Source organism: Mangifera indica, chromosome 7, assembly GCF_011075055.1.
Source record: "Mangifera indica cultivar Alphonso chromosome 7, CATAS_Mindica_2.1, whole genome shotgun sequence".
NCBI classification, from domain to species: domain Eukaryota; kingdom Viridiplantae; phylum Streptophyta; class Magnoliopsida; order Sapindales; family Anacardiaceae; genus Mangifera; species Mangifera indica.
This window is the reverse complement of record NC_058143.1, coordinates 16113209-16132574: the sequence shown is the minus strand read 5'-3', so window position 1 is coordinate 16132574 and position 19366 is coordinate 16113209. Positions and strand designations below refer to the sequence as shown.

General features: G+C 31.8%; 2 protein-coding genes across 3 annotated transcripts; both read left to right on the top strand.

The window, feature by feature from the left end:
- The first annotated feature begins 385 nt into the window (after positions 1-385).
- LOC123221233 (E3 ubiquitin-protein ligase PRT1) lies at positions 386-7003 on the top strand. 2 transcript variants are annotated; one of them, XM_044644010.1, is made up of 8 exons: positions 386-637; positions 1717-1745; positions 1823-2002; positions 3353-3733; positions 3826-4002; positions 4916-5031; positions 5952-6350; positions 6685-7003. In XM_044644010.1, the coding sequence occupies exons 1-7, from the start codon at positions 516-518 to the stop codon at positions 6321-6323; spliced, it is 1377 nt and encodes a 458-aa protein (XP_044499945.1). In that variant the 5' UTR covers positions 386-515; the 3' UTR covers positions 6324-6350; positions 6685-7003. The 2 variants fall into 2 exon arrangements, with proteins under 2 accessions (XP_044499945.1, XP_044499944.1); XM_044644009.1 differs by having other exon boundaries at positions 389-637; positions 5952-6360.
- Positions 7004-14695: 7692 nt separating this feature from the next.
- On the top strand, positions 14696-18219 carry LOC123221384 (cyclin-dependent kinase inhibitor 5-like). Its single transcript, XM_044644237.1, has 3 exons — positions 14696-15281; positions 17357-17572; positions 17695-18219. The coding sequence occupies exons 1-3, from the start codon at positions 14797-14799 to the stop codon at positions 17762-17764; spliced, it is 771 nt and encodes a 256-aa protein (XP_044500172.1). The 5' UTR covers positions 14696-14796; the 3' UTR covers positions 17765-18219.
- Positions 18220-19366: the final 1147 nt, after the last annotated feature.

The window sequence follows — 19366 nt, the reverse complement described above, 5'->3', positions numbered from 1 at the left end:
TTATATTATTTATCATATTAATTAAAAATAAATTTATTTTTATCTCAAAAAATTAATAAATAATCATTTTTCTATAATAAACTCAAGATTACCCCAGTAATCTTTAAATACCTAAGGTGAAGATGGTAATCAGATTACTACATATTACCTGTCACGTCAGCATTGGTAATAGAAGATTACTGTAATATTTTATTACTGACAAACTAAACAAAGGAATAAAAGATAGATTATCAAAGTAATCTTAAAAACCCTTAACCAAACGTACCCTTAGGGTACAGAGAAATTTGATCAACAGAAAAATGAGCAACAAATCTAAGTTTAGGATAAATGACAAAATTTTGGTTGGTTTATAAAATTTTCTTAATAAAATAATAAAATTTTGAAAATGATGGGATCAATTTTCAAATCAAATCTAATTTCTTTGAGAGTTGGAAGTCGAACCTCTCCACACATTTTCGGTTTTCATAAAGTTCTTTACCGATCCTCTGTCTTTCCTCTTCAATCTCAGAATCTCAATGGAAAATATTAATAATAATAATAGTAAAGCTCTAGTGGAAGACGATGAGAAGCGAGGAATTGGAAATGAACATGAAGACGAGGAGGGATATCGCGAGGAGTTCCAATGTTGCATTTGTCTGTAAGTTTCGTCCTCTTTCGTTTTTATTTTAGTTATAAAATAAAATTTTAGTGAATAATTCTTTAATTTCTGGCTGAAAGAAACAAGTGGGAAGAAATTAAGTTATTAAAGTTATCGGAAGTAGGATGCGTGAAACTGATCAATGTGAAGGCCGAGGGAATTTGCTTTGATTTTTTTTTTAATTTAGATAATTACTTCGTATCGCATTACTTCACTAACCTGATTTTGATTATTTGCTCTGTCAACTTTGCAATCTGTTTAAATGCAGAAAAAAAAAAAAAACTAGCAAATAAACAAACAAACATATCATAAATGGAGAAGCTGATTGGACCTTGAATGTTTAATCCCTAGATATGGATCATGGGGCTATATGCACCCAGATTTTGACTGAATATCCTTTTAACCACCATGAACTTTTATAGCAATTATAAGCATATTAAAATTAAATCTTAGAAGAATGAATTTCCCAATCATTCGTATTTCTGTAGTAGAATTTTTAACAGAAAAGTGGGTGTGTAGTCAAATGTGGTACAAATAGTCCATACTTATAATAGAGTCACATAGTTTTCAGGGTATGATAAGATTTGTGGATCTAGACAGTTATACAGCAGTGGGTGACGAGTCACCTTCTGGAAGTTCACTAGAAGGGTTTAAAACAATCCAACCAGCGAGGGGGTGATAAGGGGTTAATTATTTTACTTCTTAAATGTGAGAGTATTATAATTATCCTAGTTATAGGACTTGAGCTTTAATCTGCCAATAATATATAAACGAGCCTGAGTTATGCTTTGAGGTTGAGGTAAATTCATGGTTTCCATATTTTTTCGAGCAACTTTACTTGCTAGTGTGGTCATACATATATTAAACTCTTAACTGTTCTTTTAATGGTGCCTTTACAAGAAACAATGGAATTACCAAAGCGTTAACTAATGGCCATGAGATTTTAGCAATGCTTTTTGTATATTAAATTACTCTGTAGAGTTTATGGCTATCTAGTTATTGTTAGTTTGGTAAGTTTATCTTTTTTCTATTTATGCTGGGTACAAAACCTATATGAAGACTTTCATTTTGTCTTGCAGAGAACTCCTTTACAAGCCAGTTGTATTGGGTAAGAAGGTACCACTTGATAACTGCATGCTGATATGTAATTTCACCTCTCTGAAGTATCTGTTTCCATGTGTGCAGCATGTGGCCACATCTCATGCTTCTGGTGTGTGTTTAATTCTATGAATGTGTGGCATGAGTCTCACTGTCCAGTTTGTCGCCACCCATTTAATCATTTCCCAAGCATCTGTCAATTACTGCACTTTGTGCTCTCAAAGTTGTATCCTTTAACCTACAAGACAAGAGAAAGAGAAGTGAGAGGTGAGAATCTTTATATTTGTGTCATATAGATTCTTAATACATCTGGCTTGATGAAGGGCTTCAAAGCTACTTCAAAACATCAAGCTACTTGTGAGATGTCTCTAGTTGAAGGATCAGTTATTTGAATAACTCCTTAGAAACATTTTTGGTTCTGCTCTATGTCATAGATAAGTGTTCTGATAGTACTAGCAGGTACACTCCTTAAATTAATTTTGCTTCCAAGCACAAGAAAATTGTACGAGGATTTTCGGGAATGGAAAATTTAAAAGTCTTGCCATTGACATAAGAAATCATGATTGGAAGGCTGCTGTCAGCTTGACTGTATTGATTGTATTGTGGGGTTTTTATAAAATTCATGGACCCTTGGGTAAACAAAAATAAAGTCGGATTTTTCAGAAAAATCTAATGAACATCTATTCAGATGTTTCTCAAGTTCTTTTCTTTTATGGTAACAAGTTTTCCTGCTATAAAGGTGTATAATATTAAAGTGTAAGTTTTTATAGTTGACAGGAAATATTTTTTTAGTCTTAACATGATTTCTTATTGAATTCTACACAAAGATATGCTTGCAAACAAGATATGATATTATTATTCATGTAAATTGCCTCCAGTCTGGAGCTCAAAGTCATCTTTGCTTTGGTAGATGAAATAGTGAATTTGTCAATTTCATACTTTATACATACATGATACAAGGGACTACTGTTAAGATCTGTAAGGCCTTTACATAAGTTAAAAGATTCCTTGAGCCACATCTGAAACTGGTTGAAGTGCCCTTCAACTTGTTTTCATTACTTTTATGAGCAAGCAAATTTATTGTGAAAGGTGTAATGCCCTCTTTATCTTCTCTTATTTCTGTTAGAGTGGTTATGCCACTCGCTACAATTTTCAGTGTTAAATTCTTAATATTCTTTTGTATTTGTTAAGTTGGTCAAGTGTAAGTTATCAGCATGAAGGGGTCACATATGTGGGAAAGGAAGACTTGGAATTTTTAGTTGTATACAACGTTACTTCAATTTTGGGTGAAGGGAATCAATGAGGATCCTTTTATAATAGCCTTCGCTAGTGAAATTTGGATTTAACTTTGTCAATCTACATTGGATTTTTCCCTTGTCTTTACTTTCATGAGTAGTGGGGGAGAAATTTAAGCTCTTTGAATTCAAATTGGATTTTGATGCTTTCTGTCTCAGTTTTCTTTTGATATTCTCTTGAACAAAATATACTAGATATATCAAACTCCTGTATATTTAAGCATTTTCTTGCTGCCCATATTAGAGCTCTTTATACTTGTGGCCATTTATCTAAATTTTTTTCAAATGATGGTTTCTATGAACTTCGTATTTGGTTTTTCAGAAGAGGAAAATAAGCATGGTCATTTCTCACCGCAGTTTGACTGCTATTTATTCGGATCAAACCCTAGTAATGGGTTTGAAAACGTAGGCAATACTCTACACTTCCCTTCCCATCAACAAGAAAGTCGTTGTTCCGGAGAAGAGAAATCTTCCTCAGTCATGAATTTGTTGGAAATGACTGTTGAATGTGGAAATGATTCTGGCAAACTAGCAACATCTTCAGAAAGATCTGAGGCCACTGTGAATGCAACCAACCAAGAATGTAATCTGCTTGGAAATGATGTTGAACAAAAAACTCTCAACCAAATTTCCATTGACGACTTATCTTGTGCTGCATGCAAAAAGTTGCTCTTTCAGCCAGTTGTTATGAACTGCGGCCATGGTAATTAATTTCACTTTAATTAACTGTATTTCATTATAAAGGTGGAAACAGTATATATTATCGAGCATTCATTTTAATCTTCTTTTGTGCAGTATATTGTGAGCCATGTATCAATATTCCTGAAGGTGGAAACTTTAGCTGCCCAGTCTGCCAAAGCTTGCAGCCACATGGGCTCCCTAACATTTGTTTGATTCTAAAGCATTTCGTGGAGGAGCAATTTCCTGGGTTATATGCGGAGAGACGGGAAGCTTTGCTTAAACAAACAAATTGTAAGGATCAAAGCTTCTTTCGTTTGTCTTACTATTGCTTTCAGAGTATTTTGTGATAAAGATGCTATTGTTTTAGATATAAACTTGTGCTTAATGTGGTACCCTTTGCTTTTAAACTATTGCTAAAATTTCTTTACTTATCCAAGTATAAGAAAGGAAACAAAAAAATCATGTGAGCGAAAAGAAATCATTCCACCAAACCTATTTTTCTAAAAAACTCTGCTGAAAGAAAAAGAATTTTAGGATTAAGCTTGTAGGTCAGTTTCTCTTTTTTCATTTTCTTCACACACACACATATATTTATGGTAATATCCTTGTGGCTTTGAGCTATTGTTAAGGTCTTTTAATTATCCCAAAAAAGAATTTAATTTACGTGTACTTGGCTTTAGAGCTTTATCAAATCCTTTGGTTGTCTCAGAAGATAATTTAGATAAACTTTCTTCTTATTACATATATTTTTGGGTAGACACATCGTATATTGCTGACAGCTACTGACTGTATAGCTGCCAAAGATGCTCATTCAACTTATCCTACCTTTCTTTCAGTTTTACCGTTGCATTATATGTTCATGTATTTTATACCTACTGTGTTCATACATGTTGCATTTTTGTTACAATAAAACTATGCGTACACATTTTTAAGTATACAAATAGGTACACAGATGTTGTATCATCATGTAATTAGATGATTTTGAATCAATGTTAAAACTACACCCAATCACATTATGACACATCATGTGTATACCCATTTGTATACTCAAATATATGTACACAAAGAATTGCTCTATTTTTTATGGCTATTGTATGTCACCTGTTAATGTTCCTCGACATTATTTGATCTCACTTTCTATCTTTATGTTGATATACTTTGTGTATAATTTGATTTGTTTATGCTCTTACCAACTTTAATTCAGGCTTAAGACAACAACATTCTAGCCGAACATCACCATTTCCCAACAATGCTTACTCACCATGGTGGTCTGGCAGTAGGCAAAAGGTCCATGTTGGAGTGGGTTGTGACTTATGTGGGGTAATATTGTATTCTTGCTCATTTTCTGTTTATTTCTAGGCAGTAATTTCTTTGAAAAAATGCCATGGTAGCTTGTAGGGTTACATGAGAAGACATATGAAGATGCATTATCTACTTTTTTAAAACCTTGGTCCATCCACCATATGAAGCATATGATTGTTGAAGTTTTGCTTCTTATTGGACATCCAATTGATGACTCCTACAACTAATTTATTATTAGAAAAAAAAAATAAAAAAATTAACAGACTCCTCTGTAGCATGTGATGTTGAGTTTATGACATAAATTTGAGATTTCTGACAGGCTAGAATCCCAAGGGAAATGCCATTGTTCCTGATAGTTGTTTGCTTAACTTCAATTTCTATCTGTTCTGTTATTTTCTGTTTTAGAAGTAGTTATCTGCTAGCAAAAGCTGAAGTGTGATGAAGTAAGCAAGAAAAAGGTCAATGTGTCTATCAATGGGCTTGATATATGTGAAGGAGAAAATGAATGATTAACCCTTAGTGATTAGGCAAATCCACTAACATGAACATGGATTTGGAGGTGCTGGGTAATGATGAATGGTGCAATGAAGCTTAAGGCAGAAAGTTTGTTAAATAAATAAATAAATAAGAGTTTTAGGAAGAAATAACAAATTTTTAGTCATATGAAAGTCGAGGAAAGATGTACATTGTGCTGGGTTGTTTCAGCTGTAGAATTTTTTTCTTTTTCCTCTCGTCCCAAGTAATCAGGTTTAGTCTTTTCACTGAATTTAATCTTCTTCAGTCATCTATTACCAAGTTAAGTCGATACTTGTCCGTATGGATTTTTGCAGATATCTCCAATTATAGGGGAGAGATACATAGTCTTTTCACTGAATTTAATCTTCTTCAGTCATCTGTTACCAAGTTAAGTCGATACTTGTCCGTATGCATTTTTGCAGATATCTCCAATTATAGGGGAGAGATACAAATGCAAAGACTGCAAGGAATTGATGGGTTTTGACCTATGTGAAAACTGCTATAATAATCCTGTCAAGCTCCCGGGACGATTTAATCAACAGCATAAACCAGAACACAAGTTTGAACTTGTACAGCCAGCAAGTGATGTGCAATTTTGGGTGATTTCTGAATTTTCCCAATATGAGGGCTCAGATGCTTCAGAAAATCAAGATAGTGTTTCCCGTGCGCCCATTTCATCAGCCAATGTTTCACGTCACCAAGAAGATGATAACAATGATCTTGAAGATGCTTCTTCTCCATACATTGTGTCAGTTGATGTTACGATGCATCCAGCAACAGATGATTGTGATTAGAACCGACAATCAGATTTCACATGACAAGTAAGGGAAGGTAACATCTCTAAGATCTTCAACCATGTCATGTATCATATGTGTTTTGTAGAAAGACTTCTAAAGCTTCAGATCCCAGAATCCATCCCATTCTAAAGCTATGCAAACAGTGACATTTTGAAACCATTTCCTTAGCATTCACCATTTATGGTGGGAACTCAAAATTCATGAATAATTCCCGGCAGCTTAATCTTTCTCTTCCAAATTTGATTTTTGAGTTCATGAACATGTTGCATTAGCTTGCTTCTGCTTGATTAATTATATTGCATCATATTTTGTATGCATTGAAACTTATACTGCATTTTTCTTTTGGCATTTACATTAGGGTAAAAATGCCAGTAAGTAGTTCGAGGGCAATAGTATTCTGTCAAGCTACAACACTGGAAATATTCCTAAAGCTATTTTTCAATTGAAAAAGGTACCACATTTGCGTTCAAAGAGATGAAATTTTGGGTGGTAGACATCATGAAATTGGACATTAAAAGATCTTAAGAGAAGGATATTGTGTAGCAGAGGCAACTTATTATTTGCCTATAAAATGGCATCACTGGATTAATGAATATGCAATAACTTAACTTTGTTTACTTTATCTATCTGCAAATGTGTGTGTTCGAAGTCTTTATTTAAGAAGATTATTTGTTTCATTAGTTGGTTATGTAGTTTGAAGAATCTTTAAATGGATTTTTTTTTTTTCTAAGTAATTTTTTCCAAGGTTTCACAAACTTAGTAAAAATTCAAACCCAGATCTTTGAGGTAAAAATTTTAATATTTTACTAATTTTACTAACCTATTTTTAATCGGATGTTGATAGCAGCAAAGGATTGACATGGTATATCTTTTTGGTTAATAGCAACAAGATAACTAATGCCTTTCCGTTGATAATTGGTACTAATCAATGGTTTTTTATTTTCGTACATCGGAAGAACCAAGTGGCTGTGGTGTCCACGCTCCAAGGAAGAGCGTGCCATAGGCAAGAGCTTGATGAATTTTTATATTTCTTTATTTAAAAAAAAAAAGGAGCAAACTGCAAGCGCGTGAAATAGATAGTTTTGGCTAATTTACTAGTACACACGCACGTTTGCCTTTCATTTTCCAACGCTTTCAGCTCCCCTCGTATTTAACTCTAGTCACTGTGCTCTTTCTACGCACCCCTAGATTTCATTTAAATTGTCGAAATGCCTTCAATAGTTTGAGAAATATTTTTCACTTCCCTTCTAGTTATTGTAAACCTCCAATTTTCTCTAATTCCCCTTCTATTTCGAGCTCAATCTCAATTTAATTTGTAGGGAGCTAAATTCAAGTTCAAGTTCATTGAGCTTATTTTATAAGTGTTCAAACTCGATTTGTTTTAAAAGAGTTGAGTTAAAGTTCTAACTCGAAGTGAGTTTTGAGTTTAGTTCATTATTAAAATAATATTGTTTTAATATATATTAATCAAAATTATATTATTTGGTATTAAAATTTTCAAGCTTACAAGTTTGACAAGTTAAACACATTTAAAACTTAAGCTTGAAAATGTTGTTCTTATATTCGAGCTAGCTTAAGTTGAGTTTGTTCTAGACTTATTTGAACCAAGTGTAAATAAGCTTAATTTGAATCTAACCCTAATTAGAGATCTTCATCTTCATTGTTTTGACTTGATTCGACATCGATTGGGTATTCAGCTAAGAGGAGAGAGATTGTTGGAGAGAGAGAAAGCTTCGAGAGAGGGAGACTACTGGTAATAGCGTCAAAGTTTGAAAACTAAACTCTAAAAGAAAAATATCGTTTTTTAAAACTTTACCTATAGGGAAAATAGTTAGTTTTTAGGGTTTTAAAAAGAAAATAAGATTAAATTTTAATTTATTTTTAATATTATAAATAAAATGACGATCTTGTCTTTAAAACTAACAAGTTTAATCCTTTATAAATAGATGTTTGAAATTTTCATAGTTAAGAGATAGAAATTTGATAGTAAAGAATACTTTTGGTGGGAATAAGTCCTTTGGCCTATAATTTATTACAATTTCAATTTTCTATTGGAGTTCAAATTACACACAAAGAATCGTTAAGTCCTTTGGCCTATAATTTATTACAATTTCAATTTTCTATTGGAGTTCAAATTACACACAAAAAATCGTTGAATTTTATTTGATTTATTATTTAGAATAAGAATTTTGGGATATGTATTAAAGTGTGAGGAGAATGAGCTAAAGAATTTAATCATTTATCCTCTTTATAAGAAAATAATAATAACAACAATTTATATCATGTACCAACATTAGGCTATCTACCAACCACAATGACGCCGATGACGTGGTGGCATGTTCAATGGCAAAAGGGTTTTGAAATTTTTAGTTGGAAGCATGCATGCACCTTGTGCAATCCATGGATTTGGTGGGAAATCTTCCATATATTCGTGCAAGCTCACACAGCGTATTCCCCTTCACAATTATACGTGCAAGTCAATTGGTCATAAAAGTCGTTAAAGAGTGAATAGTATTTTCCAACACAAGGTTGGACATAAGAACATTATTTCACCTATTGAATATGTAAATCACACTTTTTTTTTTGTTTTAAAAATTAATAAAATTGATGAAGTATTAGAACTTTTAAAATGAAGACTTAAATTAGAATCTCTGTCATATATGTGAAACTTTATTTTATTTGATACAATAATCATAAATTTATTTGCTTTACCGTTGTTAAAAGAAAATCTAAAATAAAAAACAAAATGATCATTTTAATTTGATAAAAAAGTAAAACCCTTTCACTACTTGTATCACTCATTCTTCTAATCGCAATATCCTCACCACCACATTGACACCATTCTCTAATTTTGATGTGATGACTGGTGTCAAGTCCAAAAAGAATGGTAATAACAGAAATTGAGAAGAAAATCTGTAACCAATTTTTGTCAATGACCATGAATGAATAAGAGAAACCTAAATTTGTCCAATATAGCATCTTTGTGAAAAGTGTTTAGCGCATCGAAACATTGAGAAGTCACTCACATTTAAAGTTGCAAATTTGTGCTCAGTCTCAAAAGATTGTTCAATATAATGGAACCAAGGACACCATATGGATTTTTTTTGGAAGGCGTCTCGCCTTTTTGAAGCACAAAACCCTTATTTGGCTAGCCATGGTTGGCCATTGCCTACTTTCATGTTCCATCCACTGCTTTTCATCTAACTACTTTAGTTAAGCAATCATGTGCCTCTTCCATCTATTCAGTCCATGTTATTGACACGAATGATAGTCAAGAAGTTTGCAAGGATCATTTTGATCTAGCGGAGGTGAAGAGAGATTCAAGATTGATGACTATGGTGGTTTGAGAGATCAGGAGAGAAATAACGAAGAGGATGAAAATGCTTACCATTTGGGAGAAAAATGGTATGTCTTTCGGAGTTTCTTTGCGAAGTAATGATTTCTTAAATACAAATAATGATTACTTAAACTTGAATAGTCTCTTGTAAGATCGTTGTGCTTGTAGACATAACTAAATCACTATGACCCTTACAAGCTCCCTAGCTGCCATGTTGTATATAGTAAGAACCAATTGGATGGAAGAGGCACACAATTGCTTGGGTGGGAATTGCATTTGAATAAAGAGTTTGTCTTATGACATGTCTTTAAATAATCAATATCAAAATTCAAACAAATAAGGGTAATATGATAATTTTATTCTCTACACCTATATCAGAATTCATTTTCGATTAATGACACTAGATTTTAAGTGAGAAAATATAATTTATATATTCAATAGTAAAATGGTATTTTAAAATCAAATCTTACGTGAAAAAAAGTTTATCACTCTCTTAAGATAATGATTAATAATTTTGAAATTTTATTTTATTTTATTTTTTAAATAAGTGATAATTTGGTTTCAAAATTAGTAAATTTTATGTTGAAAAATAACTATCCTTTTTATTGATACCATCGTTACTGTTAAATAAAAAGTTTGCTCATATACTAACTTTTAGATTTGAGTTAAATTAAATATTATTGGATTGATTAATACTACCTTTGCCATTGGATTACCGGCTTACCTATGATAGCAATTGACTTATATTCAAGTTCAACCAAATAGTTATTGTTTATGCAGAATTACAATCTAATAGTGAATTCTTTATTATACAAATTGATAATTCGAGTTTAACTAGATAAATAATATTAAATATTATCTTTGACATAAGATTGTGATTATGATTTTGATATCAATTGTTGATTCGAGGTTCAACCAAACAAATCTTATTTCATACTACTACTACCATTAGATCACAAACATGATTCGATGGCAGTTGTCAGATTCAAGTCTAACAAAGAGATATTGTTCATACTATTAAAGGGTGATTGTTTCAAGTGTTTAAAGATTACTTTGATATTGAAAAATTACTTTAGTAATAAATATTCTGTTATTGATCTTATTTTGTTTGGTTTATCAAATAATAAAAAATTATAGTAATTTTTTATTACAAATAATGATATGACAGATAATATAAGAAATAATATTATTATTAATTTTATCTTAAGTATTAAAAAATTACTAAAATAATTTTGATTTTATTATAATTATTTATTAATTTTTAAGACAAAAATAACTGAATTTTTAATTAATATAATAAATAATATAAAAAATATTTTAAAATAATTATATTCAAAGATATTTAAGTAAACTAATATATTAGTATTTTTTATTATTTTTAATTAAATATAATAATTATTTATATTCACTAATTTTTATCAAATTTTACTAAATATAATAATAATTTATATTTAATATATTATTATATAGATAAACTAATCACTTCGAAGTTAATCATTAAAGTACGGTCAAATGCGGTGACCAAAAAATAATGATTAAATAATTTTCCAACCCAATAAAATCCGATCTAAGGCCTAGAAATTCTGACAAGTGAGTAACAACTAGGCATCTTCTATTTTACAGTTAAAGAAGAAAGCTCTCTAGCTATTATAATTTCATTTAATGAGGAATTCATTCAAATCCTATTACATAATCAATAAAATTATGTGTACTCATTTTAGATACATAAATATATATACATTTATATGTGTCATCATTTGATTGGATGATTTTGAATTAAAAATAAAACAATAACCAATCATATGATGACACATATGAGTGTGTATACATTTATATACCCAAAGTAGGTACACATAGTATTACTCTTACATAATAATGGCCATCTAATAAAATATTAACTTCCCTTATAATAAAAAAAAAAAATTGTTGATATATGCATAAATTAAGGGATTTTTTGATATATTATTTTTCCTTAAAAAAACTTGTATATAAGAAGGAAAAAAAAAAAGAGAAAGAGGAGAAAAAAAAATATATATAAAAGATAATATTCTCATTCCATTTTATTCTTATACTATACATAGACTAGCGATATTCTTATGGATGTAAGTATTATGATCATTGGTCCAAACCATATAAAAAAATCTTATGTTTCATATATTTTTTTACTTATTTCAATTATACTCTTATACACACACATGTACCAAACTTATCTGTATTTTCTCATAGTTTTAATCGTTGTTATTGTAACTTATTTCATACAATATATTGAATTATGTGTATTAGCTAATAACAAAGAAATTTAATAAATGTTAACTACTTTTCATTCATAAATAACAAAAACCTTAAATGTATCATATTGATCAAATTACCTAGTGTAAGCCTATCCACTCTTATTGTAGGGGTTTCTGATATGCTAAAATCAACAACTATATGATGTGTCTTACCTTCTGACTTTACTAATCTTACCAGTATTAGAGTACAAGTAATTGGTGAAGATAACGATAATTGACGTGGGAACTCTTACTTAAATTTATATCTATTCGGTGTTAGTCTTTGTTGATAAATGCATAAACATATTAAATATAATAAATGATTACGAAACTAAAATTGGTTGTTTCGACATATATTCTAATATATGGATAAAATTATACGATTATTTTGATAGAATTTATTTATTAGTTACATATTTTTTGGACAACAACCCGAGTAAAATCTCATATTATTGAAATTTTACCAAATTTAGGGAGTTGTAATGTTATGGGTTATAGATTAGACGGGGATGGCTTTCGCAGAGAAGTTTGGCCAGTAATTATTTACGAGTTGCCAATTTGAAAGGGTAGGGCACCCTAATTCCTAAATATAGAGAGGGCGTGGGACGATACCTTAAATAAAGGGACAATTGTAAAAGGGCCTTTTAACTTTCTTCACACGGTCTCTAGCGTTGGATTCGAACCGAGCTAGTTTGAGCCCGAAACGAGTCGGGCTCTATTCGGCTTGATCAAGCTTGAGCCGAGCTTGAGCTGGCTCGGATTGACTCGATAGATTTTTTTTAAAAATTTTTTTATACAAAACGATGTCGTTTTGATCAATATATATTAAAAACGATGTCGTTTTGATCAATATATATTAAAAACAATGTCGTTTTGATAATGAAAAACGAGCCGAACCGAGCTGAGCTGAGCTCGAGTCGAGCTAGAGCTGAACTCGAGCTGTCCATATATAAATCGAGCTGAGCTTGAGCTGGCTACGAGCCGAGCTGAGCTCGACTCGAATCCAGCCGTAACGGTCTCCTTGCCAAAGTAGCACCTGACATTCAGACATTTTTAGATACAATAAAACTATGTGTGCGTATTTTTGGTACACAATTTGTGTATACAGATGAGGTGTTATCATGTGATTGAATATTTCTTTATCATATGATGACACATGTTTTAAAATCATTTAATTACATGATGACATATCACTGTATATATGAATTGTGTACAAAAAATGAGTACACGTAACATTACTTTTTTAGATACCCGGGCATGCCTCTTTAGCCATAAGCTTCTGACACGTGTAAATTAGCGTGAATGCACGCGCTATCTAAGAGCGGTGGAGATTGGCCCCGCTTTGCATAACTATGAATAAAAAATTCAACATGCACTTTCCACGTGGCCACTTGGAAAGGGTATCCAATGAGCCACGCATTACGATAACTCGGCTTCTGATCATATCTTGAGTTGAGATATTAGAAACAGTATTTTCACTTTTTTAATTTAAAAAGTTTTCTATCAACCTATTATTTATTTTTATTGATAAAATATATTTAAATTAATTATAAATTTATCATTTTTAATAAATTATTAAAACACTTCCACCACTTAATATAAATAAAGGCATTTCTGAATTATTTTTTCCCACCATTATTTGACTTAAAAACATTTTTTATATAAATAATTTTTTTCACACAAAATAAATTATGTTTAAAAAATAATATTACAAATATAAAATTGCACTATTAACATTATAAAATTTTGAGAAAAATACAAAAAATCTTTAAAAATATCACCTAATAATTTTAAAAATATTACTTTGACCATTTTACATGTTTGAAATAATTATAATTTAATTTTTATTATTTTGATTATCTAACATCTTAAACTATTATAATTGTCAACCAACATAATCACCATTAAAACTTGTCAAAATTTACAAATTGATAATATAAATTTTTCAAAATTGATAAAATAATTATTAAAACTCGTTTTAGCCAATGAAATAGTTATAGGAACTTGCACAAAATCAACTAATACCCATAGAAATATGTCAAAGTAGTAAAAGATGGTAAGAGAAAAAGAAGAAGAAGGCGGCAATTGTGGTGGTAGCCTAGTTGGGACGGTGATTGGGCGTGTTGGGTGGTGAAGAAAAGGGTGAGGGTAAATGATTTGGAAAGAAAATAGTCTTTATGAAAATTTAATATTTAAAGTTTTTCCTTAATTTTTATAAATTTAGGGTAAATAATAATTTTAAAAAATAATATAATAAAAGATAGAAAAATGGTTTTGGGTCAAATCTTGAGTAAGAAAATATAATTCACTCTTTCTTGTATTTTTTAGTTTTATTATATTTTTTTAAATAATAAAATTATGTCTATTTAATTTGAGTATTTAAATATGTATATACTTATATATTTATCACGTGATTAAATAATTTTAAATTTAAAATAAAATAACATTAATCATATAACGATATATATAAATAATATATATTTATATATTTAAAATAGATATACATAATATTATTTTTTCTAAAACTTTAGACAATGTAAGGGATAATAAGAAAAAAAATCACAAGGGTTGGTCGGTAATCTTCGAAAATATCGAATCGATATGATAAACTAAATTTCCTACGAGATACTAAAGAGAAAAAAAAAACGAGAAGAGACGAGACGGTATGTGATAGAAAGAGAGACGATAAAATGGGAGAAACGAGTATTTAGTAGTGGTGGTTGAGGAGCCCACTGAAGACCCCACCCAAACCCTACTTTGGTTTTTCCATCTTCCGTTTCCATTGCGCACACACAGAGACATATTTTCAATTCCATGTGAGCTTCGCCTTCACCTGAAGCGTAACTTGGACACAAAGTTACAAATGGGTAGGTATATGAGGAAGGCCAAAACGGCTGGTGAGGTTGCCATCATGGACCTCACCCTAGGCGTCCGTACACGCGCCCGAACCCTAGCTCTTCAAAAGTCTTCCATTCCCCCTTCTCGTTCTCCCTCCACTGCTTCCTCTGCCGCCGCTGGTGGTTCTTACCTTCAGCTCAGGAGCCGCCGCCTGGAGAAGCCGCCAATTGTCGTTAATGATTCTGCTAAGCGAGCGAAGCAGGGACCGGCTAAGGAAAAGGAAAACTGTGCTTCGGAGAGTCAAAATCAGAACCCCAATTCTAGTAATTCGAGGGCTAGGGTGAGGGTGAGTCAGGCGGATCCTGGGTCAAATGGCTCTGGTCAAAAGAATGAGAGTAATAGTAATGGAAATGAAAACGTGGGGGTTGGGGTTGAAGAAGAGACCAACCAGGATTTGGGTGTTGAAGCTTCTTTTGGGGAAAATGCTTTGGAAATTGAAGGAAGAGAGAGGTGGGTTTCATTTTGATTTTAGGGTTTTTAGTTTTGATGAAACCTTTATTATTATCTTTTTTTTGGGGACCTTTTTATAGTAGTTGTATTCTGGGTCATTTGAAGCTTTGATTTTTGGAGTGTTTTAGTGAGTATTTTGCCTTGAGAGTTGTCTTTCCTCTCTGGATATAGAGGAAAAAGGGAATGAATTGATTGGCTGAAAGTTTGATTTTTCTTTATTGTTGTTTCCTGCTTCTATTTTTCTTATTGTAGGATTTAAAAAAAATGTTATCATTTCAATTTCTTTGCTTGATAAGAAATTGAAGGGGAAGTGGAGAAATGGAGTGTTTGAAGGTTAGGCCTTAAATACATTTATTGAGGTGTTCTCTTTGACACAAAACATAAAGGTTGAAGCTTTAGTTTTTGGTTCTTTGGGATTTTAACAGTCAAACAGAGATTGGGAAAGTTATTTTCATTTATCCCAAAAAGAAGGTTGTGGAATGTTTTTGTTTCAGTATGTTATTCAAAATTTGAATTTTATTTTGGGTTTGATTTTCCTTTTTGTGTTTTTCTTCGGCCGCTGGTTTTTTTGCTAGAAAAATGTGGCTTTGGAGGAAAAATGGATGCCTTTTTCACTTTTTGGGTTTAGTTGACCCAATTCTCGGCTAGAGTTTTTTTTTTTTTGGGTAAAAAAATTTTTACCTTTAAGCTGCGAACACTGAATATGCATGGAGTCTGTTAATTTGTTATATTTTTTACAGTCTAATTAAAAAAATAAATAAATATGAAGTTGTAGACGTTGAAAAATTATTTGAAAACTGGTTTGTTTATGTGGCTTTACATTACAGTTGAATTGAAATTTGACATATCTTTTCTACAAGTTCAGTATTAATCGTGGCTTAATACTTTGTAGAATCTGTTTGCTCAGTTCTGGAATATATTCTCTGATTTGTTTATGACTTATAGTAGAAGTAAAATCTTTTACTTAGTTTTTTGCTTCGGTAATCCTGTTTGAAATTTTTGTAAATTAATATCTACTTAAAGTGTGTTGTTAGTCCATAGCAATGAAAATAATATTGATATCATTTGCTTTATTTTGCATCACATGCTAACTGGGTTTTGATTGATTTCCGTTTCTGTTAGTTGTCATTTTTTCTTTTTAGTGTCCTTTACTTTTGGTTGAAGTTATGGCTATGAGGGAAAACTATTGTTCTGAAAGTAAAACATACCGTTATCAGCTTTCTACTGTCATTTGCAGCTTTCATTTATTTATTCATCATTGATAGTCTGTATATGCATTTTCCTTGAACTTGATACTTTCACATGTTTCTAGATCGTGGAGTTTCTAATTATCCGAGCATCTAAATAAAGTATACCCTATAATTTATGTCCCTTTTTTAGGTGTTTCTAGGCAGTGATGCTATTTGCTTTATTCTAATAAAAAGAATGAGAACTATTTTTTTCCTTTCCGTTCAAGAGATGCTATGCCCTCCTTTCTTTTATCAAATAAGAGCTCCAATATTGTGTGTGGTGTCTTATCAAAAAAAGTAAAAAGGAATTGTGTTTGGTGTACTGCTGTGCAGTGTATGGAGACTGAGGACAGTTTATCTTGTGCAAAGTCCTTTGATAGTCTTGTTATAATTTACAGTCCTTTTCCCTGAAATTTTGGTGATTTAAGTATGTCAAGGTGAAGTGAAGCTAGTCCTTTGGTACAGGAAGTTTCAGAGCTGTATTGCTTGAATGCATATGGCATGAATACATATTGTTCTTAAGTTTTCAGTTGTTATTCAGTATATGATTGATAGGGGACAATTTCATTTTGGGAAGATGTATCTAGTTATCCTGTGTGATTGTTAAGTTGATTTGAAGGAAAGAGGAAAGCTTAATGTCTTTAGCAGCATCATCTTTAATTTTGTGACTTCACTGTTGTCTGTAGTTTGATGTTATCTGCATAATCCTTATATTGGTTGTTCTTAATAGGGATGACAATTTTTTTTATATAAATTATATTTCTCTATTGCCTTAGTTTTTTTTGGCCTTTATTTGATTATAACATAATATTTAACAGTTTATTTTACTTTTTTTTTGCGTGACAGGGGCACTAGGGAATCCACTCCATGCAGTATGATAAGGCAACCAGATTCCATAAGAACCCCTGGTTCTACTACTAGGCCTTCTACCACTCGGCCTACTAGCTCAATAGAGGGGAGGGGAACACGTAATTCAACTCAGAGGCAAATCCCAACAGCGCATGAAATGAATCAGTTCTTTTTGGGTGCAGAAGAAGAGCAACAAAGACAATTTGTAGAGAAGTATATATACTACATTGTTTAATATGGCACTTCTTTATGATAATATAATAGCTATATGGTTGCATTTCTATGGTTTTCCCTTTACACCATGTTAGCTTATTGAAAATGTGCTCTGTTTGCAGGTACAACTTTGATCCTGTGAATGACAAGCCGCTCCCAGGACGCTTTGAATGGGAGAAGGTCGACCCTTAGAAGACTAAAGTTCCATCACGACTTATTTTCCTGCTAATTCTTGTTGATCTTGAGCTTAGGAATATTAAAGTAGCAGGAATTAGATTTAGGTCTGACGTTGATGGTGTTATTTCGATTTTCCATCATCCTTATTTTACCTGTAAAGAAAGAGTAGGGCTGCCGAAGATATGTGTAGACTAATGGTCTGTAACATAACAGAGGTTATGAGTTACACAACAAATACAAACCAAAGTCCTTTGTCTAACATATCGTGCTGGGAAGAAGAGAAGGGAACGAGGGTTTTAGGGTTAGGTTTCAGTCAATTAGGTCAGTCTTGTCTATCTGGGTACAGAAATTTACTAGATCTTTTTACTTTTTTGTACTGTATTTTCTTCCTTTCCTTTGTCTATATACTTGTACTGATGGAACTAAAAAAAAAAAGCATCTGGAATAAATGGCCCTTTTCTTCCTCTTCATGTTTGTCTTTTCCACTATCTTTTACTATATGCTTTGCGCTTGGACATCTGCCATGCAATGTGGGAAATGCAACTTTCATCATCAATTTTGGATGATGCTGCCCATCACTTTGATCGTGAAGCGAACCGACTCCTTATTTAGCTGTACCCGAAATTAATAGTTGGTGTTGCTGGTGGTGGTGGGGCTCCTTTGATGCACCACTGTACTGAAGGAATCTTTCTCTTATCTTAGTCACTTTAATCTGTATACATTGCAACTTGCCATGAAATGAGACAAGCATGAATTTTAACAGTTTGAGAAGGATGATTGGAGAAGAAAGAAAGGACATCATTTAAATATTTTTCATCTGTATATGGAAAAAGCTTGGTGTTTTTGATTGCTCTGCCTTATCTTTTGAATTGGTTAAAGATCTGATCGTCTGATTGAAAGGTGAGTGATGTCAAGTTGAGATGGCAACGATAGATTCCAAAGTGGGAAATAAGCAAAAAATGTGAAAGTGTCTGGCCAAAATGGTGATAGTCTTACCCATTCTTATGATAGATTAGGCTTCTTGTTGTAATAGAAAATTGATGTTGATGGTGGTTGTAGTGGTGGGTTTAGTGCAAATGAGAATAAGGAATCTTCAATTTCCAAAGACACTTCATTTCTTTTTCTCTAGTCAAAAGTCTTTCTATATATATATTTCAACTTGGCTCTCATTGTTTCTCTCACCAATGCAAGACACTAACCAGAAAACTGGATAGATAATTAATATAAATTCATATCAAAATAGGTAAAATGGACCACTTGATTCTCATCCACAAGAACAATGCATTATCCTTCAAAAGATAAGATGCCGCTTTCTCAAAATCAATGCCCCACCCCTAATTTTCTTTTCTCAGTGTTAAACAAATTGTGGTGGATGATAGAACAAGGCGGAGAAATGATCCTTCTGGATATTTTAACAACCTAAAATGTCAAGTCACTGCTTGGACTTATGTGCACGGCTTTCCTGTTAAACATTCAACAGTACAACATGCAGAGATTGTCCCTATGAATATCATCAATGTTTTGAGGAAGTTGCTTTCATGAGGCCTGCCTGCCATCCATTCAGTACTAGTAACAAGTGACATATTGCAAATGTAGTGCATGTGCTTACAGTTTACC

Bases quoted from the DNA above. Each gene is read 5' to 3' on its own strand.
- LOC123221233 (XM_044644010.1), top strand. From the start codon at position 516: ATGGAAAATATTAATAATAATAATAGTAAAGCTCTAGTGGAAGACGAT. The intron at 1,746-1,822 runs GTAAGAAGGTAC...CCATGTGTGCAG, and splicing joins TTACAAGCCAGTTGTATTGG to CATGTGGCCACATCTCATGC. The intron at 5,032-5,951 runs GTAATATTGTAT...GCATTTTTGCAG, and splicing joins TGGGTTGTGACTTATGTGGG to ATATCTCCAATTATAGGGGA.
- LOC123221384 (XM_044644237.1), top strand. From the start codon at position 14,797: ATGGGTAGGTATATGAGGAAGGCCAAAACGGCTGGTGAGGTTGCCATC. The intron at 15,282-17,356 runs GTGGGTTTCATT...TTTGCGTGACAG, and splicing joins GAAATTGAAGGAAGAGAGAG to GGGCACTAGGGAATCCACTC. The intron at 17,573-17,694 runs GTATATATACTA...CTCTGTTTGCAG, and splicing joins CAAAGACAATTTGTAGAGAA to GTACAACTTTGATCCTGTGA.